General features: G+C 48.3%; 1 protein-coding gene across 2 annotated transcripts in view; it reads left to right on the top strand.

Moving 5' to 3' along the window:
* MFHAS1 (multifunctional ROCO family signaling regulator 1) overlaps positions 1-27,835 on the top strand; it is a 35,613-nt gene that overhangs the window by 4,089 nt on the left and 3,689 nt on the right. Inside the window, exons 2-3 of one of the 2 annotated variants that reach the window (XM_068941092.1) lie at positions 25,188-25,314; positions 26,796-27,222. In XM_068941092.1, the coding sequence (XP_068797193.1) occupies positions 25,188-25,314; positions 26,796-26,799 (131 nt within the window). In that variant the 3' untranslated portion in view covers positions 26,800-27,222. Of the gene's footprint in view, positions 1-25,187; positions 25,478-26,795; positions 27,223-27,835 lie in introns of both variants that reach the window. The other variant, XM_068941093.1, reaches the window with a different exon arrangement.

The raw sequence follows: 27,835 nt of genomic DNA, 5'->3' as shown, positions 1-27,835 counted from the left end.
TTTGCTGGGGCTGCGGGAAAGGTGCTTTGGCGTGCGTATCTGTAAGAAATCAAAATCCCCTCTGAACCGTAAGCAGCGCTCTAGAAATGCACGTTTCCTCCCCAACCGTGTCGGAAGTATTTTTAAACATTCTTCTTGTATAGGTAATCTGAAATAAGTGAGGGAGCGGGAGCGTGACTTGAGCTGAAGCAAGCCACCGTGCCAAACTGGTTCCTAGGAGAATGTGAATAATAGGGTGTATTTGTTTGGTTGGTTTTTTTTTTTTGTTTTCTTTTCCTGGGCCTGAAAATAAGGAGATGCTTTTTGCTCCTCGGCCTATGTTCTCGCTCCGTTGATTGCATCTTCCTCTAAATGTATTAGCTTACGTAAGGACGGTTGTATGTGGCTGTGGGGGGGAAGGGAGGGGACGACAGGCATGTGAACCCGTGCTGTGCAAATTGCAAAGTAGCAGCAGCATGATCCATTTCTTTTGCTGCTGACAAGGTGCTCCGAGCAATGCTTTCCAAAAATAATAATGATTAAAAAAACCCTAAAAAAAAATGACCCAAGAGAGCAACTTGTATGTGCAGGTGTTAGAGACAAGTACTGAAGGTTCAGCTTGTGATTAGACAGGACCTGCAGCCGCATGTGTCTTTTTGTGGCTGATCCTTTTTGTCCCTAGTGAATAGATGATGTTTTAAAGGTGAAATGCGAAGGGGACCCGAACGGCATTTGCAAAGATGGTTGGCATCGTTGCTAACCAGTGAAAATCTGAGCAGGCCCAGAAGAATACGGAGAGAGTTGAAGCCAGATAGCCTTTCCCTTTGGATTTGGCCGGATCATATATGTCTCTTGAGAGATGGGAAGTGACTACTTCCACCACGGAGCCAAAGCTGGTATAGCGGGAAGTTGGAGTGCTGGTAGGCAGCACATCATTTGGCCTGAGTGCCCAAAGAGTTTATTTAAATCTAGCTCACCTGTAAGCTCCATGGATTGTATGAGAAATGTGGACAAGCATTTGGCTTAGGGAGGGTGCAACCTATGTGCTTCATCTAAAATACTTTCCCATGTATCTGCTCTGTGAATAAAAGTCTGTTTAGGAGCTCTAAATGGGAATCGTGAAGCTGAGGACTTTTTTTTTCCTCTCGGTTTTGTTGATCAGGAGGTCTGCACGTTCAAGTCATGCTGCAAGCTTGCCCTTGTGCGAGGGAAACGTGGTCAGAGTCGTTTGGGACAGAGCGTAGGGCAAGAGCGGGTCTCGTTATGAAAATACACAGTGAGGGAAATGTCTGTTTCTTTCGAAGCTCTTTTGATGGAAATCCCAGGCGATTACAGTGCGGCTAATTCGTAAATAGGGCTGTGGTCTTCATAGGACTATGTTGAAGAACTGCTCTGCAGCCTGTTGACCTTAATAAGGGAACTATTTCTGTGGAGACACTGCCAAATTTCTGCTCAAAAATGGAAGTGGAGCTTGGCTGTGCGTCCGATTGTGCAATCTGTGTTGTAGTTATTGAAACCGATGGTGCATTCTTTGGTCATCCAACGTTTTCATTGGCATCCCCCTCAAAGAGGGGCCTTGGATGTTCACGAGCTGAGGATTTGGCCACAAATATTCAATCCTAGCTTTCAAACCCCCTTCCTTCCCCCGTGGCCCTGCACGCACAGGCTCTAAAACCTCAGTTGTTTAATGCATGCAGAAATTTTCTCAGAACAAGCCAGTATGCGCAGAAACGGTTAATAAGAATTGGGATTCTGGATTCATTCTTTTGAGGGTTTATTGCAAACAACAAAGAAAAAAATGCCTTGGCAGGGGCCTTTTAAGGAAGTTTCTATGTCTGAAACATAGTTTTGTAGCTGGGTGAAATAGTAACTGAACTGGAATCTGAGCTGGAATCTCAGTGCGCTTTGACGCTGCAGTCGTCAGCTCGGCTGATAAGTGATGTGCTGAATTTGTTGTTTTTCCATTTTTTATTTTGTGGTTTATATCTTAATGATCCTTTCCAGGCTAAGAAGGGCATATCCATGCTCGGACTGACCGACACGAATCGGTTTCCACAGCAAGCTGGTGAGATCTCAGTCAGATTGTCACAGGCATTGTGAAATGCTGTAATTTTTGTATGTGATGTTTTTTTGGTTCCTGAGTTGAAGGGCTTTTAGGTTGTTCCCGTCTCATAAAGTGGCTAGAGGATGACGGGGAGGGGGGAGGGAAAAGGCCTGCCGCCACCGCCTGTCTGGTAGACACGTGTGCTTTGTTTGAACGGACAAAGTAGTGTGACCGGATTTTCCAAGCTCTCCTTATTTGCACCTGCTAACTGCTCTGCTGCTGTCTCCTCTCCTGGAAAAATGCAGGGATTTTTAAAGGGGCTGCAAAGTTGTGCATTTCTAGCCTGTCAGTCAAGTTAGATAAAATACATGTGTGCACATACTCTTTTCTTATTGCAGGGTGGAAAGAGCCTGGAGAACAATGTTAAGCCTGGCTGTTTGGGAGCTAGTTTGTCCGTGGCAGTGGGGAGGGGTGACGGGGCGGGGGGGAGTTCTGCTAACCTTTGCCAGACGTCAGGATTGCAAAAGCCCGTCTGTTTCTTGGAGAGGTCCCTCAGGAACGTGTGGAACAACATCGGATGAAACGTAAGAGGGTACACAGAAACAGTCAAACCTTGCTCCGAGCCAGGCTGGGTCGTGGCCAGCTCGGGCTCATCTGAGCTGCGTCCTGCACAAGGTATCCTGATGTTATCCTTTTGATGTTGGGGGGGTTTTGTTTTTGGCCGGTGGTTTTCTTTTTCCTGCTTGTGAAGTTGGCTGTGTGGACGCAGGCCTGAGAATGCCAAGGGCTGCACCAGCTGCAGAGAACTGACCAAACGCTGTCAGAAGCAGGACGAGATGATCTGAATTGTTAATGGATTACAAATGTGCCAACACACCCATAGCCACAGGCCGAGATGCTGCATTGCAAACCTAGCAACCCCTCTCCAAAAGGAAGCTGCAAAGCTATGGGGAGTGCGGAGAGAGGCCACAGGATTGCTGAGAGCTGGATAGGCCTCCTGCAGAGAGAAAGCACAGTTCTTCCATCTGCCTTACTCGCTCCTTGCTACCCCCTTCCTAAGGTATCAAAGCAGAGGGGAGATCACAAGCCTCCACTCTGCCCATCTCCTATGTCAAAGACAAGCAGAAGGCAGGAGTATATGTTGATCACCTTCACAGTGCAGAAGGTATTTGCTCTCTATCCTAGCGTAGTTCTCCTGTGAAACTCTCTGCCGTGGCCAGAGCAGGGCTAATTCTAGGTCACCTTGTTAGGCATGTGACTCAAGGTGAACCACGCTCACCTTCCCCACATCAGAGTCAGAAATGAGCACGACCTCCCTCACAGGTGGGATGGAGTCACTAGGTGGGGAGGTAGAAGATCCCATGCTGTGTCATGCCAGCAAGCCCCACAACAGGTGAGGAGGGAGCAGGTAGGACCGGTTTGGACAGAAGGGCTCAAAAATTGAAGTTGGCTCCAAAAATTTGAGCTGCCTTTCGAAGAAAGGCTGGTGTCAGGTGGCTGGTTGCTCTTCTTTGTAATTAAATTACGGGTGGCTGGGTTTTTTTTTTTTTTTTTTTTTTGCACAGACAATTGCTGTAGAGCAATGCCTGCTTGTAACAGAGCCTGATGCCAGCATTTGGCAGCCTTTTATTGGCCCTATTTGAGGGCTGAGTCTTTTTTTGCCTTGTTTTCAAGGTAGATGCTGCAGGTGTTTTGGGGCTGTCGTCATACTCTCCTGAAGGACGTGGCTATGTGGAGTGCTATGGCTGGTGGGGCAAAACTTCAGCACAGCATAAGCACCAGACATCGATGATCTGGGTGGCAGGAGGGTAAAGCTGAATGAAACCTAGTGAATTGGGAGGAGAACAGATCAGTTGCTAAGCTTAAGGAAACTAGTGTGATTGGGAAAATAGTGCTAGAGCACTGTTTATTTAGCTTACCAATTGAGGACTGATTTTTTTTTTTTTGTGCTGCTAAAGCAAAGATCTTGGGTGATGCGGCTTGCCATATGTAACGGTGCAGAAACCCAGGCTTTGTGCTAAGCTGTATGTTGCATGGTGAGCGCTTGAGGTCCTGTCGCTTGGTGGTTGTGGTGGGGCATCCTCTAATTGAACCCATATGTTGAGAGAAGAGATAACCAAGCTCTGGCTTTGTGATCTTGGAGGAGGCAGAGGAGTTGCTGGAGGAAGAGTGCAGCATACAGCGTGGCTGGTGGAGCGTAGGGTGTGGGAAGCAGCCCATGGGGAGAAACTGGAGCAGCCATCTCAGAGCTGGGGCTCGTTCCTGCCATAGCTACTGAGCGGGCTGGTCAGGATGCGCGCTTGCTGCACTCAGCAGCATAGCAGCTTGTGTCGGGGTAGCTTGCTGTTGAATTGGCTCAGGAAATGGAAACGGAAGGGGATAAACTCAGTGTAGATGCCGGAAGAGAGCCTTGGGCTTTGAACTGCCTTTTCAAAGTGCTGCCATTGTTGGTTATCGTGTATTGTGTGCACCCCTGTGTGCGTGTTTATATATATCTATTTTAATGTTCCTAGCATGGAACTTGTCAAAATTACTTGAAGTTAGGATTACAACATGCATTCTTTCAAACTGTTTGGAGGAATATGTTTCTGCTACAGGAAAGGTCTCCTGGCATGCTGGCAGTGGTAAAGAGAAGTCTTCTACTTCCTGGATGGCTGTTAGGCTGGCAGCATAGGCTGCCTTCTCTGCTGGGTATCTGCAAGATCTCTCTGGGCAAGGAGCTCTTGATTTTACTTCTAAATATAAACATTGTAATGCCCTCCGAACATGCCAGCAATCTTCCAGTGATATACCCAATAATGAAGAAAACAGGCTTGCGGGGGGGAGATGTTATTGTAAAAACAACGCACGTATATGGCAAGATCTTCCAGTGTATACCCCCTACCCATGAGGCCCAGAAAAAAGGGTGATGGTTCAGCTGGGCTTCTCACTTAGCAACATTTCCCTGAGCCATTCCTTAATGGCTTGTCTAGCCCTGCCTCTTTCCACACAGAGAGTCATCTCCAAGCCTTGGGGCCTGCGGACATGGCGCTGCTGTCACTGAATCAGGGAACCACTAGATTCGATTGAGTAGATCTTTTGGGCTTGGTGAGTGAGACAAAGCAGAGTTCTTGGCCTCTATCATATTACTTTTTTTAGAGTTGCCGAGATTTGTCTTTGCAGGAAACAACCTATAAAAGAGCTGTTCATCCCAAATGATTCTTCATTTCGTTGCGCAAGAACTACTTAAAAACTACCCACGGTGGGGGTGAGTGGCAGTTCAGATCAAATCTCGATATAGGTTTTCCCCTCTCCGCGTTCAATTGAACACGTGAGGGCCGACTCACGCTCTGCTTCATCGCGATGGTGGTGCAGGGGTCCTATAACCTGCTCTGTTTCCTGCTGTGTGCACCAGTTTTTCATGCTGCCATGCGTCATTCGTTAAAAACACCTGAAAGCACGGTAGGTTTTCTCCTGCAAGGTTGGTTGAGGCATACCATGCCTGTCATCCAGGTGTTTGCTATGGAAGGTTTAAAAAGAAAAAAACCAAAAACCTATTGAACATTAGTTTAAAAAGGAAGCTATGTTCTGTCACAGGAGTCCTTCTGCTGATGCAAGCTTTCCGTATTTAAGAAGCTATAGAGGTGCATATGTTGTTGAGAGGGAAGGCTCCAAGGTGCTAATATATTGCTAGATCCTATTCCTCCTTTTGTGCCTTGGGAAGAGGATGGTGGGAAGTCATCTCTGCTGCCTTTTGGGGTGTTGTGAACATGTTACTCGACATGGGGACAGGGCTCTGAAAAAATTAGCATTTGTTTAAAAGCAAAATATGAATGTCTTATCTGATAGATAATTCCCCTGTATGCTGTGGCGTCTTGTTGCTTTGCAGTATTAAGCAATGTAGGAGCTTGGAACGTTTTCTAATTAATGATCTGCTAATGATAGTGCAGGCTAATTGATTGGCTCTTGAAAGCAATTTACCAGGGGAGAAGGGAAAGAGTTGTATTTAATGAAAAGTTTGTGTTGTATTTGAAATCTTGAAAATCACCAAAGTAGAAATTTTTCTCTTTTTTTTTTTTTGACTTTTTTTTTCCTGTCCTAAGCAGATGAAGAATAACCTCTGTGAGTGAGTAGGGGAAAATAGTGGTCTGAGGGTGACCAGAAGATGATCGGTTCTTCCTTGTATCCTTAAATCCACCTCTCTGTGGTTGTAGCGCGTGCCTTTCTCATACAGGTAAAGGCAAATGTTGTGAGAATAAGTAGAGCTGGCTGGAGCTAAATAAGGTCACCTCTCTTCAGGTGAGCTTATGGGATGCCAATTAAAGGCTCTGCTATTTTTGGATTGTTTTCTTCCTTTTGGTAGTCAAATAGGAAAGGGAGCGTCTTGTAGGGATGGGGACTGGGAAGACAGTCCTTAAAGTACAGTCTAAAGTAAAACAGTCAAGCTCCTCTTGCTGCAAACAAAATTTATTGGTGCTTTTGGCTAATGGCAAATATATCCGGGCCTGAGAAAGCAATGTAGCTGGGTTATATGGATCTCAGCCTTCCTATTTGATCTGTTGTACGCTGATTGTCTTGTCTATAGTGGGAGTGCTCTTGGGCTCCTGGGACCACAGTATGAAAGAGCAGTATCTGATGCAGAGGATGAGGAGGCCTGTGGTGCTTTTGGATGCTGTTGCGTGTACAGGACACAAGTTACTTGTGGATGTACGCATGGATGTGACCTTCTTCCAGATGAGCAGTTTGCGGAGATTTGTTCTGGGATGCAGCATCTGGGGATGTCTCTGCTGAGAGACAGGTATGAGAACTGGGATCGTTTCTGTGGGGAAGGAAAGACCAGTGAAACACCCATGGGCTGATAGGCATTGGGAGAATCCAGGAGAAGATTTAGTTGGATTTCACTTGAGGTGTTGATCTGGACCATCTTTGAGGCTTTATGGTTCTGCCCCACTGGGCTGGTGGAAGCTGGCAGGCTGAAATCATATTGTACTTGTGGTGGTTTCTTGGCTAAAGTTTGGTCCTGAACCTGCTTTTTGGCTTGCTGAAGTGGTCAGGGGCAACACGCTTTAGGACTGATGCAGTCCTGCAGGCTCTGTGGTTAGGGGTGACTTGCCTGTGGCCAGTGGATAAACGCTGTGAAAAAGCAGATAAAGCACTGAGCTGTGACTGCTGGAGCTCTTGCCTGCTTGATCTGGCTCTGGTTTAAAGCCTAACCTTAATTTCAGACTTGTGCTTTTTTTTTTTTTCCGATGGTCATTTTCCAGAATTCTGTGCTTCTCTCAAAGGAGTACTTAGCAGCTTTAGCTGTGGCTAAGTTGAACTCGAGGGGGAATGGACCAGGCTAGGACCTATAGATTTTGCAAGATAACATTAATTTTGAATCGACAAGTTTGGCTTGGCAAGTTCTGTGTGAACTAGGCAGTGCCTTTGGGATGAGTGAAGCGCTTCTGTTAGATGTAGCAATTTCTGAGGATCAGATGAGATTGAACTGTGGAGGCAGGTAACCTTCAGAGGAAATGAAGCTGCATCTCGAATCCTGTTCGCCCACTTTTGTTACCACGTGGTGGCTCAGAGGTAATGCTTGAATACTTCAAGGAGAAGCTGTATCATCCTAGGCTACACTGAATTGTCCTGTTGAGGCAAAGGGAGGCTTCTGCTGCGTTTCACAAGTGTGGCTGAGTACATTTCCATGAAACCTCTTATAAAAAGTGATACCAGGATATCTTCCACTTTACCCCTTTGTAGGATGATGCTTGCCAAGTGTCCAGTTCAGATAAGCCTTTTAGTTTGTTTATAGGAGAGGAAACCCGGACCTCTGCCGGTCCATTCGGTTTCCTCCTCCTTCCCCACATACCCCCAGTTTCTGGAGACTCTCCTCGTTGCAGTGTAACAGGAAGGAGACAAGTAAGCAACAATGCTAGGAGAGGACCTCAGGCTGTGATAATAAAATTAATATTGTACGTTTTTGTCCTAACAGAGCCCAGGATCCTGCCACGCTTCACTCAAGGATTGTCTCTTGAACAATCTGATGCGGTGACTCTTTGGTTTCTGTGTTGAATCCCTTTGAGGGCACGTTCCCGGTGTTTTTAGCAGGTTGTTTTCATCTCCTGCCCTATAGAGTGAGCGCTGGCCTGTGATAAGGGATAGATTCTGCCCCTGCAGCAGGGCTGGGTTGTTGATGGACTTCCTGAAAAATTAATTGGCCACAGTTTCCATGGTACCACAGTCTACAGGGGTTGGCTGACCCACGTGCTTACTCTAATTTGCATCCTCATTTATCTAGCTGCTGTTTCTGCCATGTGAATCCACAGCATGAAAATGTGGACGGTGAACATGGCCACTGGGTCTTGCTTGGCCTTTGCAAGGCGTGTGCAATGCATTTCTTGCCCACGAGTCAACGCAAGGCTGGAAGCAGAGGACTACTGGAAAGGCTAATCCGTCCCAAACTTACCCCGAAACAAGTGTCCTTACAGCTAGCGAGCTCCCTTATTGCATGAGCAGCAAACGGAGTGGGGTGAGCCTCCTGCAACGGTAGAAACTGGCATCTGTCTTGTGGCCTCTAAAACATTACAGTGGGTGCAGCAGAATGGCAGAATTGTCCTGCCGCATGGGCTGCAAGCGCCGTGTGGCACAGCGGCACCCTGCCGCATCTCTAGGTATTATTGTGGAGCTCTGCTGCTGAACACTTAACCTGCTCCACTCACCATTGCCTGTTTCATAGATGAAGCAGTTAAATATGGACAGCAGTGCAATTTTTCCTTGAACAGTTAATGTTACAAAGCAGGGACGTGTGTCAGGTCTTAGAAATGTGCAGAGCCGAAACGCAAAGGCACGGATCGTACAGTGTGGAGGATGGGAAGGCAGAGACCTCTATTTGAGTCTGGTTGCTTGACATCAGTCTTTTAATACCTCTTCCTGAACAGTTGCGTTTTCATCACCGTCATTAATGTTCTCAGATGGATCAAGGTCGATCGTGAAGGTGGAAACATGGGGCAATGGCTAGGAATGACGATCCGTTCTGAATAGCTTGTATTTCCTTCTCGTGACTCTCCTGCTGTTCCCATTCCTGTCTCCCCAGCCTCCACCTTGTCTCTGTGTGTTTTCACTGCATATATCTCACCAGTCCCTGCATGCATCCTCCCTCTGCTCCATTAATTACAGGGAAAAATAGCTTCACTGTCTGTCAAATTGCTAACCGCTGTGTTTTTAGGATTACGTCCTCGACAGATAGTGAGATGCAGCTGTGTTTATTACAGTGCATGATGGGGAATGTTTCAAGGCGTTGGTGTGCAATACATTTGCTTTTTTCCTTAAAAAGGGCTGAGCAGTTGGCGCCTCACATACATGGGAGCAAAGGGGACCTGGGACAGCTGCAAAAATTAGCAGTCCCCTTCCTTGGGTAATTCCTCGTCTCTATCTGTGAAGTGGGGAGCTGCTCACAGGAACAGTGCCCTTCCTTGGCCAGGGGCTTTAGTCGTGATGGGGTTGACAGGAGCAGAAGAGACAGTAAGGAGACAGCCGAGCTGCTGTGCGTGTATGAGGAGGTTGGTAGGGTGGAAAGCGTCTTGCAAATTGCCGACTCTCCCCAGGCCCTTGGGGTCCCGTGGGTATTGTAAATCCAGACAAACTGGCCTCCAACTAAGTAAAAGCTGTGTGACCCTAAACTGCTCCATAATGGGGAGCTGTTCCTGTACCCAAACGGCTTTTGAAGAGCGCTGTAAGTTGGCAGGACTGCTGATGGCTTGGCCCCTTCTGCCTTAATTGCATGCTCTAGTGATGAGCCAGCCTCCATTGCACTGTCGTCTTCTGTGAGTGAGTCCATCGTGGGCCACCAAGTCACTGAGCAGACTGGCCAGGAGTAGATAGTGAGAATTAGGACGCTCTCTGCTTGCTCAAAGAAAGTTCGCTTTTCTGGGGACGCCTTGCCTGGGCTGTCTCTTCACTAAGCTGGTGCGCTGTACCCAGAGAGGAGCAACCGGGATGACCTCCCTGTGCACTGGCTGGGACATCCCTGCTGCGATAGTTTCCTATTGATAAGTTTGTGCCGCAGCAAGGAGCAGAAGGGACAGAGGGTTTTGTGTATTTTCCCTCTCCCTGGCAGCGTAGTGCTTCTCACCTGCTTGCTACATGTGTTTTTATTTTAGAGGCAGAGCTGCTGGTTGGAGTTGAATGTGCTGAAGCAGAGGATGTTCGGTGGCAGGTTTCCAAACTAGGGAGTCTGCAGCAAGCACCAGGCCTGGTTAGAGACGTTATGTAACAGGATAAGTTTTCAGATCCCTGTGCGTTTCTCTAATTCTTCCTTTTGAACAAAGTCTTTCTTTGTCTGAGACTTTGACACTCACTTCAGATAACAGCACTTGCTGGGCATGGAATATTCTCCTGTCCAAATGACCTAGGTTTATCCAAGTGGCTAAATTTAGGAAGTTTATCAAAAAAGAGTTTCCCCTTCCTGTGATCTGACGTAACATGTCTTGTCTGCTCACGCCGTGCTTGTCCCGGCTTTGCGTGGGGCCCCATAGCAATCCTGCTCTGCGCTCTGGAGTCCTCGTGGTAGAGGACTTCTGGGCCTCTCCACCTCACCCCTTGCTGTGGGACTCAGAGCTCTCTTAAAGAGGTAGGAATAAGGCCTTTCCTCTCAGAGCAAGTTTTTGTTTTCTCCCTAGCAGCCTGGCTGTGTAGCCAGTGCCAGTGGTTATGAATTTTTACCTCCCCATTCAAATTCTAGGAGGGCAGCGTAGGGAAATTGTGATGTTTTGCCCTCCACCAAGGTAGGGGGACAACTGCGTGTGTAATGGGAGCGCATGCAGGAGTTCCTTTTGGCCCTGGTTTCATGGATCTCTTTAATTCACAGACTTCCTTTCATTGTACCCACTGTTACAGACCATGGCTGAGCAATCCCGGGCTTGAAAATGTATTACTTGAGTCATGCCCAGCTGGAGTACCTTGGGATCTTGGTGTCATGATGATTGTAATAACTCACGCTTTCAAACTTTCTTTTTACTTTTTTTTTTTTCCTTTTTAAGATGGCTCCTTGAAACTTTGAGCTTATATTTAGTGCAGTTGTCAGCTCTACTTCAGCTGGTTTCTGACTTCTTTCTGAACACTTGTCGTGCAGAAACATTCAGTGGGTGATAACAGGCCAGTGAAAGTGGAGCTGATATGAACCTCACTCTGGACCTTCAGTCGTCTCCAGATACTTTTGCCCAGCTCTGTGGCAATGCCACAGGATTGCATAGGGAAGAAAGCTCGTGCATGTTCTGTCTTCCCCAACAGCTCTGGTTATGTATCTCCGGTTAACCTCAGCTGTGAGGAGTTTTGGATGGGGAGTCTTACTCATGGTGTTGGAGAAGCCTGTGATCTTGCTTTGGTGATGTTTTCGTGCCAACCTTGGCAGCAAGAAGTTTGTAATATCTCAGAGGCACGTGCATGTGCCTGGAGGGAGTCCTTAAGGCTCTTAGGTGATCATTGCTGGATCTTGGCAAGGTCTAAATTGATGCTTGTGTGGGCAAATAGTTCAGTCCAGCAAGTGGCTGCTGCGATCAGCTCAGACCTTTCCTACGATAAGATGCTGAAACAAATGAAGGGTTGAGCTTTATATGGCTCTTTTCCCAAGCAGTATGTTTGTGCCTCGAAGTAAAGATTTTTTTTATTTTTTTAGATAAAGGAAAATTTGGGGAACTTTCCTTTGGGATCAGAAAGAATAGCTTTCTCTCTCGTATTCTGTAATAGAAAGCTACCAAGAAACTTTTAAAGCTGCCTGTTACTTTAAGTTGTTCCTTGTCCTTCTTTAAAGTAAACCACTGGTTTCTCCTACAGGAAAATGGAGCCTAGCACACTTTGTTTAGCTTCACTGCAGACACTCCAAAGTGTGTGTGTGTGTGTGTGTGTATGCATAATGTTAAGAAAATGTTGCCAAACAAGGCAAGACCTGCACGCATTGTTGATTCACACAGGGATCCGATAAAAATCCTTTGGGCTGAAGAGGATGCGATGAGAGCAAACGTTTGCTTCATTGGTTTGGATACCAGAACAGGCTGGCTCTGGATGGGTAACTTGGGTTTTTGACACAGTGCCCTGCAGGTGCCAAAACGTGCACCCATCTAAAGCAGGCACTCGCAAGCATGGCTGGGTGTCTTTGGTTGGGGAAAGCCAAGCAGGTTGCTGCTCACTTATTTTGTGGCTGCTCCTTCCCCCGGGGAGCAGGTTGGACACTGGCAAGGTGGCTCTTGCCAGAAGCTTGGGCAACCTGAGTTCAGCCCTTGCCTCAAATTCATTGCCGATATGGCACAACGTGTTGCGCTTGTGTGGAGAACCCATGAGCAGGCTGCGAATCAGAGGCTTGTCACTCTTCCCTGTGTCTGCTGCAGTGCTTAGCTATCATCCCTCTGAGGCAGCCCCTCTTTTTCAGAGCTGTGTGGTTGAACAGCCTCTTCTCGGCAGCCACCCTGCAATGCAATAGTCTTGTGTGTAATCCTGCTTCTTTGGGACATGCTAAGTGTCCATCCAAGCTTCGCAGGTGAACGCTGGGAGAGGCAGTGCTTGCAAAGTTGTGGCTTGTGCTGGAGATGGCATTTCTGCTACTTGCTCTGTGCTCCTTTATCCCCAGTTGCATAATGCGGCGTGATGCAGTTAATCCGATCATCGTTACAAAAGGATTTAAAGCTCTTCTTAATCAGAAGTCATTTTTAATAAAGCTTTGCCCTCCTTGGAAGGCTGTTCTCTTGGCCTACGTGTTCAAGAAAAATGCAGGAGGCCAAGAGGGATGGGAGGGAAACGAGCATGGGGAAGGGGGCACGGCAGGTGCTGGTGAAGTCCAAAAATGCAGGACACGTTTCAACTAGCACCAAGCACACAAAATCCTTAAATGTGCAGAGAGGAGCAACTGATGTGTCTGTGCCTTCTCTGCATTTTTTCCTCAGGGAGCAAACTTTTGCAGGTGGTGGAGGGAAAGAAAGGCTCTTTCTAATCCTGTCTGGCTCATGCTCCCCATTTACACTCTCTCTTTCCAAAATACTGGTGGTCTTCCTGAGCCTCACGAATCTTTCAGAGCAAACTGATTCTGGATGAAGTGCAGCAGAGGAGGGGATGCTCATTGCTTGTCTCTAATGGTATTTTGTGTGAGTTTACCTGTGCTTGCCTGTGGTTTCTTTGGCTGTAACTGTGCTTTGGTATTGCAGAAAGTGCCCTGGCTCCTCTTAATAATGCAAAGTCTCTGAAATATGCAGTCTTTTCCTCCTGTATGCCAGAGTTTTTCATCCACTTTTCCTGTGGAAACCGTCTCAAGCTGCCCTATCTGCTTCAAATGCCCCTCAGAGAAAGTCTGGTTGGGGTCTGGACTCCAGCTCTGAGTAGTATTTCATCCTGACGATTCCTGCCCTTCCAATCCTGATAGCCCTCGTGCTTGGAGTCTCTTGACCAGATGCTTAAGGTTCTCCTGGGTCTTCTGTCTTTGATCAGTACAAATAAAGGCACGGGAACTGTTGTGGTTGTTTCTTCTGAAGGGCCTTCTGGGAGGAGTGGTGCAGGCTACCTCCAGAGGAGAGCCAGTCAGCTTTCAGTTCAGATGGGATGATGGAACATGAAGGAGAGGGGGCCAGGACTGTGTTACAGTGACATTGGGGAAGAAGCATATCACAGTCATCCTCCTGATGGAAAGCTTCCTGGAGGAAAAACTGGAAATAACACAAGTTTGCGGAACAAATATTCCAAGAAGGAGCTCAGCTCTGTCGCCAAGCCTCGGGACAGAGCCCACAGCTCCAGAGCCTGAGGGTTGATGCAGGGTGATGGAGAAGATGGTGGAGGAGTGAAATGTTTCCTTGGCAAGGAGAAAGCCCTCCCTGGGAGGCTGACGAGTTCTTTACAGCCTTGCTCCTTGCTGTTTCAGTGGCAAACGCAACTGCTGTGGGAGCAGGGGATTTTAACCTCAAAAAAGGATGCTGCAATTTATGGTTATTTTGGGTCACTGAGAACCCCAAACCAGATGGCGTTTATCAGGCAATGAACTCTGCAGGAGCTAAGTAGCAAAGCTACTGTTTCTAAACTTGCATAATGTACCATTTTGGAAGGCATTCCAATGGCAGAGAAAAAAGCAGTCAGAACTGCTTTCATCTGAGGTAGTAAAGCAACCTATAGTATTGAGTCCATAAATTCCCCGTTTTCTGTGGGGAAAATATGTGTATAAGCAAAGGTTGATTATTTCCTTGATAACAGCTGTTAGTTGTAATCACCTGTTTGGATGTTGGAACGAGAGGGTACAGAAAAGAGTGGTTAAATGATTGGAAATGCTGGGGATTCACTACAAAAAAAAAAGATTTAAAAGATTAGTTCCCGTTCCCTCTGGAAAAGGGGACAAGTAGAAAGAGATTTTGTAAAGCTCTTAATGGTAAGAGGACAAACAGGGCTTTGTTCTTGACCGTTCAGCAGGGCAAAGCCAGCAACTCACTTAGACTTCAAAGACAGCAATTTTGGTACTAATAGAAATACTTTAAACCAAAGGGCTAGAGAGGGTTTAAAACAACAATCTGTTCCCCAGCCCTGCTGGCATAGGGAAACCTAGGCTCAGATCTCTGTGGAGTGTGCTGCTTGGGCACCAGCAATGCTTTGACTGAAGGATATGCTTTTGCAAGTCTTAGAAGTGAGACCAAGAAGAGGCTTGGCCACTGCTTTTGGTGCTCTGCTCCTCTGATTTCTGTCGTATTGCTTGGGCCGTGCGGCCAAGTCAACATCACGTTCTGTCTGGCAAGGAAAAAAACGCTTGACCTAAGACCTAGCTTGTGAAGCTTTGGTGTTAGGGAGGGAAAAAATAGATTCAGAGAAGCAAACGAGATCAGATTTCCTTGTAATTAAGTAAACTTCTGTGATTGTACAGGTTCCTACTCTGCTAAAGCTGTGCTTGTTGTCAGTGCGTAGTTACTAACTAGCAGAAAGTGGTTAACTTTGTAGGAGAAGCGGCAAGGATACATTTTATTTTGTTCAAATTAAGCATGACTGCAGAATAAATTCTGTGATGTACAAGCAGAGATGAAATCCCCTAGTAAAGTGGTTTCAAGAGAAAGTTGCATTAATGTATTAAAATAGGGCTTCTGCCTTTTATCTTTAACTTAAAGGTGAGTTTAAATTCCTTCAATTAGCAGATAAAACACTTATTTTTATCAAATGTTAAATTAAAAAGTGAAGGCAGTTATGGCAGAGTGAAAAAGGCTGCTGCAAGGGAAATTGCAGGTCTTTTGCTTCTCAGCCGGACTTTGCTGAACTCCTGTTACAGACAGGGAGACTGCATAGCCTGTGTCCTGCCTCCAGCCGTGACCATGGGTGCACTACCCGTGGGGAAGGGATGAGAAGAAGCCAAGTGCATGAGACACTTGTCCATAATGTTCTCCCAGCCTCTGGGTGTTTTTGACTCGGGGATTTGTCTCTTTAGTAACACCTAAACTACCTCTTCCGGCTACTGATCTGGTCTCTCTTGAACGCATGTGAACTTATCGAAAGTACTGCATAACGCACTAAGGAGTTCCACAGATTGTATCCGTCACGTGTTGAACCACCTCCATCGATTTGCTTCGAGTGAGCTGGCTTTAGCAGCATTTGCTCCCTAGTCCCTGTGCTGGAGCAGGCAGAAAGCGATCAGCCAGTTCTGATCGCAGCAGCCAAACTATTGCGAGAAAAACGTCTTGCAGCCTTGCCTAACCCTCTTCTAAATTTAGCAGAGGGTCAGACTGGGACGGTTGCAGCTCCAGACTTACGCCTGCGTAAGGCTGGAAGTCCCCAGGACTGAATCTTTCAGGCTCGCCACCGCTCTGGTCCCCTCCTGCAGTTGGTCCTTTCCCCTGCTAGCTGTTAACATGCAGAGAGCCTGGGCTAGCTGGGTGCAGACCAGTCTGGTAGCTCCCTGCAGACCTGGGAGAACCCACCCTGCCTTTTAGTTTTCTCGGATATGCATCTCTATAATAGCTTTTAGAGCGCTCTTTTAGGCCCCTTTTCCCCCTTCTAAGGGGGCCTGCGGCATGCTAACCCTCTGCTTGAAAGAGAAGGCTTAGCATCCCCTTGGAGGTTGGGAGTAAGAGCTTTGGGATTGCGGTTTGGAGAGGAGGGGACCCATGGCTGGTGGGAACTGTTGCCCGCTTAGACCTGCTGCTGCGGGCTGTCTAGTGTTTGGGCAGACTGCATGCGCAATCGTGCCTGGCTGTTAGTGGTTCAGAGCAGATAGGTTGGGGCTCTCTGCAGCTTTCTCTCCAGCTGGTCCCTCGTGTTGGCAGAATGAGAAAGTGCTCGTGGCTCTGTGCCGAAGGAGGTGGCATTAAAAAGAACCAAAAGGTAGATTTGGGGCTTGGTTACTCAGTGACAGGCCTGTTTCTATACTGAGATGAGGATGATTCACCCTGAGCTCATTACGCCACGATCCTTCCTTAAAATGCCTTGACAGTCGATTTCATTCCCGCTAACAAGGTCCTAAAATGTTAATGAAACAAATCAATTTTTCATGGTTTTGTGCTGCAGTCATCTGAAAGTGCTATGTTGCAATCTGCTGATTCCAGGAAGCTTTTTAGGGCAGAAAGTAGGAGGACAGCAAAATATTCAGCAATTTGGAGGATTCTTTGGTTCTTTTTCAACTTTCTACAGTCCCTCCCCACACCTTCCCCCTTATTTAGGGTCAAAAATCACAGCCTCCCCTCCTTATGGCAGTCCTCTTGCTAAGATGATAGCATTACTTGATATCAATGCTCTCTGTGCTCAATGTTTCATGAGATGTGGAAAGAGGAGAGAGGTGTGACATGCTTTGTGTGCACACTGGTGGTAGCTCAGTTACTCACACTGGCTTGGGAATTAGGTAGGTGCCATCTTTTATTTCTCCGAGCGCTTGCTTTGTACTGTCAGAAGGTGCCAGAGGCTTCAAACCTTCCTGGCTGCTCCTGAAGTTATTTTGATGGAGCTATTTTGATGATTTGCTATTGCTCTCTCTGCTCTTGCTTTGTGAGTATGATGAGAGGAAGCATTGAAATGTGTGGTTTGGGAAATGTGTTTAAAAAAAAAAAATTGGATTCCGTTTCAAACTGAAATTAATTTGTATGTGCTTGAGAAACAGATAATTAATGTTTAGGGACAAGCAAAGAGTTTTCAGAGTTTCATAAAGTTGCCCTTTCTACTGCAGCACTGGTAAGGGATGATCTCAAATGACTCATTTCATGGAAATTAGTAGGTGAGATGTAAATCAACCTTTTAAATGGTTGCCGTGCTGTAGCTGTGGAGTTGAGTGTCAGAAGTGCCATCCGCGCAGCTTTTGCACCTGAAGGCGCACTCAGTCGGGTGCCAAAGGCTTTCCCAGTGCTTTTGCAACCGTTGAGGTGGGTCAGTGTCCTCTTTTTCTGTGACATTCCCCCCCCCCCCCCCATCTGGGAAAAAACTTCTTGGGCTCTAGCTGAGCAGAGAGCCCAGCTTTGACAGGAAGCCCTGGGGAGCAAGGTCTCCAGATCCTGAATGTCACAGGGCTCTAGGCTGGTGGTAACAGAGGAATGGCTCTTCTTGAGCGCGTGAAGTGCCTTGCAATTATTTGGGCAGGCAAGCCTTGTGTACAGAAAGACAATCCGCAATGGGAATGATGGCCAGAAGAAATATGGGCCAAGGCAGCTGTGCTAAGAAACTGGCTGTACATCTGCAGTAGGGATGTGGGGACTTGCTCCCATCAACACTGTCAAGTTTTAGGCTTGTTATTTTTTTTCCTGTCTGGAGTTGAGCATGATTGAGAAGTGTGGTGCGAAGCAGAGTGGTGTGTCTGTGAAACACAAGCTCTTTTAGGCCCATGCAGACCACGCTGTGGTCGGTGCAGGTTGTGTGACCCCTCTGAGCGGGCCCTGTGCTGCTGGGGATGGTATTTCCCCGCATCGCTGCACTGGATCCATGCAGCAATTTGCAGAGAGAGAAACAGTAAATCTTTTGGAGGTGGAAGATTTGAGAGAGAATCTGTCAGACCTTGGGGTCTTTGCAGGTTTCAGCCCAGGGTGGGCTTAGGTGGAATCAGTGAAGAGCCACAAAAGCAAACTAGGATGAGGAGGATGGGGAGGACAGGACTGGAAGTACAGAGATGCTGCACCTCAAACAAGACGATTATTTTGTTCCTGCTTGACCTAGACCTGTCAGCTCCAAGTGGAAAAAGGCTCTCAGCCTGTTTCCAAAGATGCACCAAAGAAGTTGTTTCATATTTCTGTGATCTGGCATGAATTAAGAGCCATGATGGAGCAGTTTCCCCTGCAGCTAGCTGGAGGAAATCATTCGAAGTGAGCTATATACATGTCCATGGCCAGAGCCGTGAGGCCTAGAGATGTGATTATGGCTTGAGAGGTACCTGGTGCTCGGAGTGTAATAGCTGCAAAACTCACCTGAGCTTTGGGGCTAGGTCAGCTGTGGCTCAGCCTGCCCCTTCAGTGAGGGTGTGATGCCCTGGAGCAGCTGGAGCAGAGCACTTGCAAGAGGCTACCTTGTGTCTGACGGAGACGTCACTGTTGACATCTCTAGCCCTGACAGCCTTAAACCTTTCCAAGGAGAAATGGGAAATTGGCACTAGTTCCCTTTGCACATTTTGGAAAGCTCTACCCCTCTTCCTTTTTTGCTTTCAAACTTTCCCCTTCTTTTTTAACTCTAATCCCAGGCTGATTTGTTCCTGAGCGTGCACTTTACCTGGTGGCTGGCTGAACTCACCAGCCTCCTGTGGCAATTGGTGCCTGTCAGCAGAGCTTGCTTCTCTCTTGCTTTTTCCATGGTGGTGTCTCCCAGTGGAGCACTTAAACGGGCTTATTTTATTTTAAGCTCCTTTAACCAGGACTGCCCTGTGAAATTTATGGAATTGTCCATCCATAATCTGGATTTTGCCCTGCGCTGCTCCCTTTTTGGTCTCTCTGCTTCAAGCTGCTTTGATTTCACTGTGGTTGCAGCTGGGGCATATGGCCTTAAGTGAGAAAAGAGAATGAAGTCCCAACTTGGAGGTCTCTATCCAACCCCTGGCTCCAAGCAGGACCAACGCCACAGCTGGATAAGGCTGTTCAGGGCCTTGTAAATAAATCGAGGAAAGTGTGGAGCTTTAACTTTCTGGGGAGAATGTTTTTCTGCATGACATACAGGCAGTGCTGTGAGGAGCGTATTAAAAATTCATGCCAGCTCAGAGCAGTGTTTTCTGTGCAGCGGTTGAAAATAAGCTCACATATCAAGCGCGGCAACGTTTGTAGGAAACAAATCCTTTGAATAGGTTTCATCCGAGCTGAGAGTGGCAAAGATGAGATCCAAGTGGTGTGACGTGGAGGTAGGCTTGGTGATAGACACCATCTCTTTCTCCTTCCTTCTGCCAGACCTAAAGGCACGACCACGGGAGGCTGCGCAGAGAGATGTCACGAGCAAAGATTTTTCAAAGCAGACTTGACAGAAAAACAATTGGGGCCAAGATGTAAAGTTTGTCTCCTTCCACCCCTGTTTGCCATTGCTAGTGTCTGAAGGCCTTTAGCATGAAAAGCAACAAGGGGAAGACGGGGATTTGGGGTAGGAGAGCAAACAGGGTTCTGTGGGCTGTGAAAGACATGCAGAGGAATACGATTGGGACAGCTCTGGGGAACAGCGTGGAGCGAGGGGGACAGCAGTGTGTAGGGACAACTTGTTTTTGGTCGTCCCGCGCCCATATCATGAAGCGTGGCTGTTGCATCTTCGAGGCCCTGAGTGGGCTGAAGGCGGAGAAGGATGCAAGTGATGCTGGGACTGGGGTCCTGCTCATCCGCTGCTTGCTGACTGTCCTAGCAGAGCCCGCAACCTGGCAGGGGGAATGACAGCATGAAGATGAGAAATGCCATCGGGCTCGTACTGTGGAGATGTGTTCTCCTAGCAGCTCGGAAAGAAACAAGTCAGTACAGGAGGTCGGGGCGAAGTCTTTCACCCCTGAGCGCCCTTACTGTAGATCATCAGCAATGTGAATAGGAAACCTTTTGCTCCTTAGCATGTCCCTGGCAGTGAGAACCATGTAGAAAATGCACAGAAGGTGAAAGGCTTGGGTAGGTTTTTCCCCCAGCATGCAAAACCCTTCTCTCTGTTAGGCAGCCAAGTAGGCTTACAGCTGGGTTTGTCTGGCTGCCAGCATGGAGTAACCCAACTCTTCTGCAAGTACTTGCTTTTCTTACTGTCAGCTTCTCTCCTAACCCTCTGATTTGTCATGGATATCTGGCATTTCACGGGTATTTCCTAAAGGCCAGAGACGCACGCTTTGCAGCGTGCCTGGGTCTTGTTGCTGGCATGGGCTCTGAGAGGGGCATCCCACCGCAAATCACTATAAATCGAGGCCAGAAAGAATAATGGACCTAACTCTGTGTGACCAAAAATTGTATACCTATGTTTGTCTGTGCTCCTGGGCCCATTCGGCAATGGAAATTGAAGCACCTGCTTCTGGTGAGCTGCTGACACTGAAGGGAAAGGCCTCTTCTAGTAGCTCTTTCATCATGGCCAAAGGTTTGCTCCTGCCTTTGCGTGAGGGTAGACTTCTGCCTATGTGTAGGAGGCATCCAGAAGGGAGGAGGGCAGCATGACTCACCCAGCCCTTGCCTGAGCGATGCTTGTTGTTCCTGCGTCACCACGTGCCCCAAGGAGCTGCTAAGCAATATAGTAGTTGTGAACTAGAGAGGGAGGAGGAGAAAGCCTTGTGTGTTGGATGTGTAAGATGGGATCTTTCTCAGCTGCCCAGGGGAGTTTCTGAACTGGCTTACGCCATAGCTAAAAATGGCCATGGCAGCCTCTTGAGAGGGTCTTAGTACCTGTGTCGGGGTTAGCGTGCTATGCAGCACAGTTAGCCTCATGCTGGAGACCAGCCTCTGTGCTGAAATGCTGGGAGAGTGGCCATGGGGCAGGTGCAATTCTTGTGTACCCTTTACCCCCTTGCAAATGGAGATGTGCCAAAGAAGCATCTTCTAAAACATCTGCCATCTGTTTACTTTTAGCCAGGGCTGGTGGGTTACTTTCTCCTATCAACTGGGACCTAGATGCATCTAAAAATCTGGCTTGGGTCAGCAAGGCTCTAGCAGGAAAGTGCCTTTGCAAATAGAGCTCGCGCTCCTAAATCAGCTAAATAATCACTGTGACGCAGACTCATCTCCTGGAAGATGGGATTGTTCTTCAAAAACTCCCCTCTGTTACTCTCCAGCCTTAGGACAAAGTAATTGGAGTTTTGGTTAAGACCTTAGTGGCTTCTGTGTAAACTAATGTTAAAACAAAGGCTGCTCTGAGAGCAGGAAAAGCTTTGTGTTTTGTCTGTGTACAATCGCAGGGCAACCTTTCAGCAGCAGCAGGCAGAACTGAGATTTCCAGTAAGATTTGTGACACGCTCATGAGGGAATGTGCTATCAAAATACAGACTGGCTGGCTAAAATACTCAAGGGCAGGACAAGTGCTGCAAACATGGACTGCTCCAGCTGCATTTAGACTTATGGTTAAACCAAGCAAGCGCTACCACATACCAGGGACTTAGGTTTTTCTTTTTTTTTTTTTTATCGGTGAAATAATTATTTGATCTTCTCTCTCTCTCCAACCCTGCCTCAGCCCTGACAACTTTTATTTCTAGTCTCCTGCAGTTTGAATAATTTCTGAATAGAAATGTGAGGCTTCCGAAACCTCCAAGAGATTCGGAGCCTGGAGAGTTATCTCCAAGAGTTGTTGCAGTGCTAGTTTGGTGTTACAGCTCTGAAGACCACCCATTGCAACGGAGTTAGCACTATGCTTTTTATTTAACAGTGATGCAGTGTCCAGTTTAGATAGAGGTGTCTGGTGTAGCACTGTGATGAGCTTGCGCAGCAAAGACAGGAGAACCAGAAGGCGGTGATGGGAAGGCAGTGGGACACAGTGAAAAATCCCCTAAATGGGAGGGGTAGAAATCGGAAGGATGCATAGATGAGCTTTTGCCCACGTCAGCATGGATCTGATAAGGCACTGTGTGAGCAGAGATGACTATATCCATTGATTTACTAAGCTTCTGGCAGGATCAGGCGGTGCTCCTGTCTCCTGTGAAACAACCTATTTGTGCTGGGGTGCAACTGTGATTCATGCCCTGACTAGAGGGGGATGATGAGAAAAGTCTTTTGGGGAGCAGCGTGTGTGTCCACAGTAGAGCGGAGTGGGGCTGGAGAGGATGCAGATGGGGCTGGGAACAGAGTGAGGCGAGCTTCATCCCTGAGGCCAGGCTTGCTCTCCTGGCTGAGAACACGCAAAGTTTATTCTGTCTTTTCTCAACCTGTTAATATCCCTAGGATCTGCATGTCCAGTGCCACAGGTTAGCTGCTTATTGCAGGTCTCTGTGTGCATTTCATACAAACCTTCCTCCATGGAGTGGAGCCCATAGTTTCTTCGCTGACAGATTTCTTTTGAAGGTCCTAGTGCTCAGGCTCTCGCCTTGGGCTGCTGCAGTTTGATATAGCATGAAGTCTGACGCTCTGAGGTTTGCAGAGGCATCGATGACGACTTAGAGGGAAAGGTAAAGCTATAAAGAAAAGGGCAGTTGATTGAAGGGCTCTGGAAAGGAGCTTGCCTGCAAATTAGGTGCCTATTTTACCCTGCAGCAATCTCCTCGGCATAGGAAATCTCCCTCTAAGGATTCTTGAAGTGGGGAGGTGAAAATGGGAATAAAGACTCAAGCAGACAGACCGGTCTTTCTGCACTCCTGCGCCTTAAGGTCTAATGGATATTAGCCCTGACTTATCAGTGCACCATTATGCACTTTAACCATTTTCAGCCTGGGAGTCACCGGGATGTGGACCTGGGACTCTGTGGTTGATGTGTTTGCTGGGACGTGGTGCCCCTTTTGATGTGTGATGACTCACGTAATTGAGGATGCCGCCTTGCAGAGTTAATTTTGAATTGCAAATACTGTCACGATTCTTCTGTTTTGGAGAGACGTGTCTGGGTGGCTTAAAAGCTGTTCTGCCGCTTCGGGTTTGAGCGTGGGTGTGAGACGAGGGTATATGTTTGAATCAAATGTGAATTCAGAGTGAGAGCTGTGGGGGCAAACTGGAATTGATGGCTCCAGTGATGGGGTATCTCTCAAGAGGAAGTGTGTATGTTTCCTCACCAAACCCTCCCCTTTGCTGTGATGATACCAAATTATGTCTTCTGAACACTTTGGAAAGAGCAAGGCCTTTAGATCTGCTGGGTTTTTGGGATTTTTTTGTTGTTGTTTTTTATGAAAATGGGAGGAGAAACGGTAGGGGGAGAGAGGAGAGGACATTGACATTGGGAGATCCCAGGAATGACAAGGCTGCCTGTTGGCCGCACCACCCCCAGCGAGGCCGGGCAGTAGTTCTTAGAGGTGTGATTTCTTTTTGGGTTTTCCTGGGGTGTCTAGCAATCCCAGCAGAAGTCCAATGCTAAACAGCAGAATGATTTATCATGAGAGCATTTTACAACAGGAGAGTCCAAGGACTGACTGTCACGGAGGCTTTAGTGGAAGTGGAGACAGCTCACCTTGGCTGCTTGATCATTGGGTACAGAGTCCTCCTGGGCTAAACCTGTGACTGTAGCCTGCTTATAGCTGCCTGGCTGCCTCTGTAAAGCAAGTCACTGATCTAGCCAGCACAGGCCAGCTGTGGCATGACACCTCTGCCTAGGGCTGTTGGCTACTTCCATGGGTGGCCTCGGCAGAAGAAACAAGGCCTTGCTCGGCATGGATGCTGCCGTCCTGTTAAGAGTAGACCCTGCCTGCCAGGTTGGTATCGAGAGAGACCACTGGTGCTGATGGGTGGCTAAGCCATGGTTGGGCCGTGCTGGGGAAGTGGCATGTTGATGGCTGGGGAATCTGTCCTGCTGGGGACTATCTAGTTTGGAAGCAGAGCAGGGAGGAAACTTGAGTTGCTGGGAGCCAGCTGGCTGGGAGCTGGCTGTTCCTTGGAGCTGGGCACATCTCGGCACCTAGCTTTCACACCTCGCTGTGCCTCTTGCCCTGGACTGCATGCCACAAAGGTGCCCATGGTGGAGTTGCCAACTTGGTACTCGAACAATGGAGCTGAGGCAGCTTGTTTAGCAGAACACATGCCGCGAGAGCCCCCCGCTGCTCCTGACCCGTAGGGTTGGTATCCCTTCAGGAAGGGAAGAGCTGACGGCTGGCAGCTGGGATTTGCACACTCAGCAGAGTATCATGTGGCCTGTGGCCCTGATGGGAAGTAGCAGTCCCACAGCAGCTGTGGCAAGCCCACCCAGGGAAAGGGGAGTTAGGGAATCCTCTTGCGTATTTTTAGCTGCTCTTAAATACTGTTCTGGCAGCTGAAAACTATGGAGAAGGAGGTGCCCTGTGGCTGGCCAGCTGTTGCAGAACAGCAAGATCTCCACAGCTCCTGAGTAGCTCCCAGAAGCGCAGCTCAGGAATCGCTATACTGGAGCCAACAGCCAGCCAACTGCATCAAGCAGGGTTGCATGGGGATGGGACAGGAGATAATGAGAGGGTTTAGAGGATGTGCATGTGTCTGTGGCTAGTTTAAGATCCTTGTTAGACTTTCTTAGAAGAGATGCACTTAAGTGATGCAAAAAAAGCATGTCTGGGGCAGTGCTTTCAAGACATCTGCTCCTTGGCTCATGCCAAGGAAGGTGGTCTTGTCAGAGTCCTTGTAGTGTCCTTCTGCTTGAACTGAAGGACAGCTGCTTTTTGGGTAGCCTTGTGGGTGTGGATGGCCATAGTACACAGATGTGAATAACAAAACTTGTGTACGTAGCTTTATTTGTCTACCAGTTATCCTGCTGATATTGTAGGTCAACTTCTTCCCTTTCATGGAGCTTGAAGGTAAATTTCTGGATCCCATCTGCCCCCATATCATAATTAAAACACCTACTCCTAAAGCCTCCATCTCATTAGGCTCAATCCTAGACACTATGAATTGCAGCGAGTCCCTGAGGAGCTCTCAAGTCTGTCTGCAGTGATACAAAGCAGAGACGGAAAGGATGGCAGATGTTGCTTTTGTTTGGAGCAGCGTGTCTCCAAGCTGTAATCACCAGGATGTTCACCATGGTTACGCAGATGAGACCTGCTTGGGTTGCAGGACCAGCGAGCCCTCTTGCATCGGTCACGGGTGTTTACTTGGTGGGGGGACGGAGAAGGGGGAAAAGGCCTGCTGAAAGGATGTGTCCTGCAAAAACTGCCTTCCTGGTGCTTAAGCATTTTCATCCTGTTCCCTTTTATTCACAGGAGAACTGCTGAGTCAGCCAAGACCAGAGGGACTGACGGAGATCATCTGTCCCAAGAATGGCAGCGAACGAGTTAATGTGGCCTTGGTTTACCCCCCCACTCCTACTGTCATCAGCCCTTGTTCCAAGTGAGCTCTGAAAGCAGACCCCCATCCCCCTGTCAGTATGCACCAGAAAGCCTACGTAAAACAAGCCCTCACTAAGCATTTTTTTTTGAAAAGTAGCAGCCACGCAGCCTGGGGACAGTTCTAATTATTTGTGGATGTAGACAGCCCGCTCAAAGGATAAGAGGTACAGTAAAGTGGGATGAGCTGTTCCCTGAGCTGTGTTGTGGCAGATGCAAGACACACACAGTAGGCAGAGGAGATCAGGAGATAATACAGGCATGGACAGGTTTAGGTAGGAAGGGGCCTCTGGAGGGCTCGGTCTATCCCCCTGCTTTAAGCAGGGCCACCTTCACAGTCAGCTCAGGTTGCTTGGGATCTCATGCAGGTGAAGGCTGGCCCCCAAGGATACCACCACTGCTCTGGACTCTGTCTTAGACTTGTGCTATTCTTCTGGGGGGCAGAATTTTTTTTCATTCTGTCCCATAGGAGTTTCCTGTATTACAGTTTGGCTTTCATTGCCATGAAGGTGCACTGCTGGCTTGTATTCAATGTGTTGTCCACCAGACCGCAAGCCAGCTGGCCCAGCCTGTGGGGCATGGGGTTGCTCTGTTCCAGGTACAGAGCTGGGCGCTTGTCCTTTTTGAGCTTCACAGTGTTGCTGTTGGTCTCATCCTCCAGCCTGGTGAGGTCCCCCTGGATGGCAGCTCTGCCTTCCCACGCATCAGTAGCCAATGTGTGTCCTTCCCTCCACTGAGTGAGTCTGGGCTCAGAGAACGGATCTGTGTTGTGGTGGGAGCGAACATGGGAATGAATGAGCAGAGCCTTAGCTCGTTGATGCACGGGGTTCCCTGCAGAACAGAGGCAGTGTCCCAGAGGTGGCCCGCTTTCCTTTGAGTGGTGCAAGGGGTTTGGCAGGGAGCTTGGAGGAGAAAGCCAGGTGTCTTGGTGGTGGCTGCCATTGTGCGGCATCTGGATGCCTGTTACTTCATTTTGGTATCTTAAAGTAAAGTAACCTTGGATACTGTCCTCTCTGTTCAGTCCCCTCATGCCCCGAAACAAGCTCATCCCGCTTGGGTGGTAGACCATTGTTGAGGTGTGTGTGAAGGTGACCTTGAAGTGCCTGTTTAGGGCAGGAAAGAAGATAGCTGCCCTGAGGCTGAGCCACAGGCCACAGCTGTCTGTGCGTTTGGTCCTCCGGCGGTGTGTGGCACAGCACATTTCTGATCCCAGGCTGCCATGTCAGTCGTACAGTGCTGTCAAGCCCGTCCCCATGCGCTTGTCTTCCTGTCCTCCAGCCTGCCCTCCACAGTGTCTAACAGCAGCATCCCAGTTTCATAATTGCTCTGCTGGCAGGAAACTTGCATTCTTGAAAAGGACTGCTTTGTTTTAAGGCCCTCACCCTCCCTGTTTAGCAATTGAGAGAAAAGAGCGTGTTTGTAAAGCCCTATAAACCCTGCTGCTTATGCTACTCATTACTATTTCTCTATCCTTTCCTCTTCCAGATAAATTGGCAGTGCTGGTGCTGAAGGTTTTCCACCAGGCAGAATATGGCTGATGCTCTACAGTGCTCCTATCTTCTCCGGTTGCAGAGTTGCATGCTGACAGGGATCAATGGGACTTTGGACTCTGAATTGCTGCAGGGGACAGCTCCCAGGTGGGGGCCTTGGGGCTGGGGTGGATGCAGTCACCTGGAGGTTGGGGACGACAAGGCACAAAGAGAAACGACTGCTCCAGATGGCAGGGCCACTGGCCGGAGGGGAAGCACTGGGGATAGGATTCTGTGGACCACTGACTGCGTGTTAAAAACCCATTTGGATCTCACGATGAATGTAAAAGTGTTCTTGGTACCATTTCATTTGGACCTGCGTGGAGGAAAGTCTCTTGAAAAAATGAGCTGTAGCGGCATTCCCTGGATTTGTTCTTGGACAAGTGAGTGCGGCAGTTGGCCAAGACTTGGAGAGGGGGGGAGGGAGGGGAGGTTTGGTGCCATGAAGCCTTTAAAATGGCTCCACTGCAAAACAGCTGGCTGCATCCCACACAGCACCCTTGGGCAGCAGTCTGGGAAGTGGGATGAGAAGCAGGCTGGGAAGTATATCCTGCCACGTGCGTTCACAGGAAGTTCACACACCAGGAGGTGCTGTAATCAGGCAGGGATGGAAGAAGGGCAAACAGTACTCCCTGGGTACCTGCCACATCTTATCACTAGCCCCCAGCAGCTCGCGCTCTGCGGTGGCCGGATGCTCTGGCATTGCTAGTGCAGTACTCTCCGTGCATTGTGGCCGCTGAGGCTGTAGAAATCCAGTTCTGGGTCCTCCTCTTAGCAAAGCCACCCAGGCAGCTTTGTGCAGAAACCCAGTGATGCAGAGTGTGGCTAGCGCTGTGCAAACGACCCTTGATGCCCTTGCGGGGAAAGGGCAGTCTTGAGTGCTGGCACCATAGTGCTGGCTTCTGCTCTGTGTGAGGTCTTCTGAGACGTTGCTATCCGGTTTGTGCCCTACAGCTGAGCCCTGGTAGTTGCACTGCATGAGCTTTGCTGCATGCA

Source organism: Struthio camelus, chromosome 4 (assembly GCF_040807025.1).
Source record: "Struthio camelus isolate bStrCam1 chromosome 4, bStrCam1.hap1, whole genome shotgun sequence".
Taxonomy (NCBI): domain Eukaryota; kingdom Metazoa; phylum Chordata; class Aves; order Struthioniformes; family Struthionidae; genus Struthio; species Struthio camelus.
The sequence above is the reverse complement of the archived record's forward strand: the minus strand, read 5'-3'. Positions and strand labels throughout refer to the sequence as shown.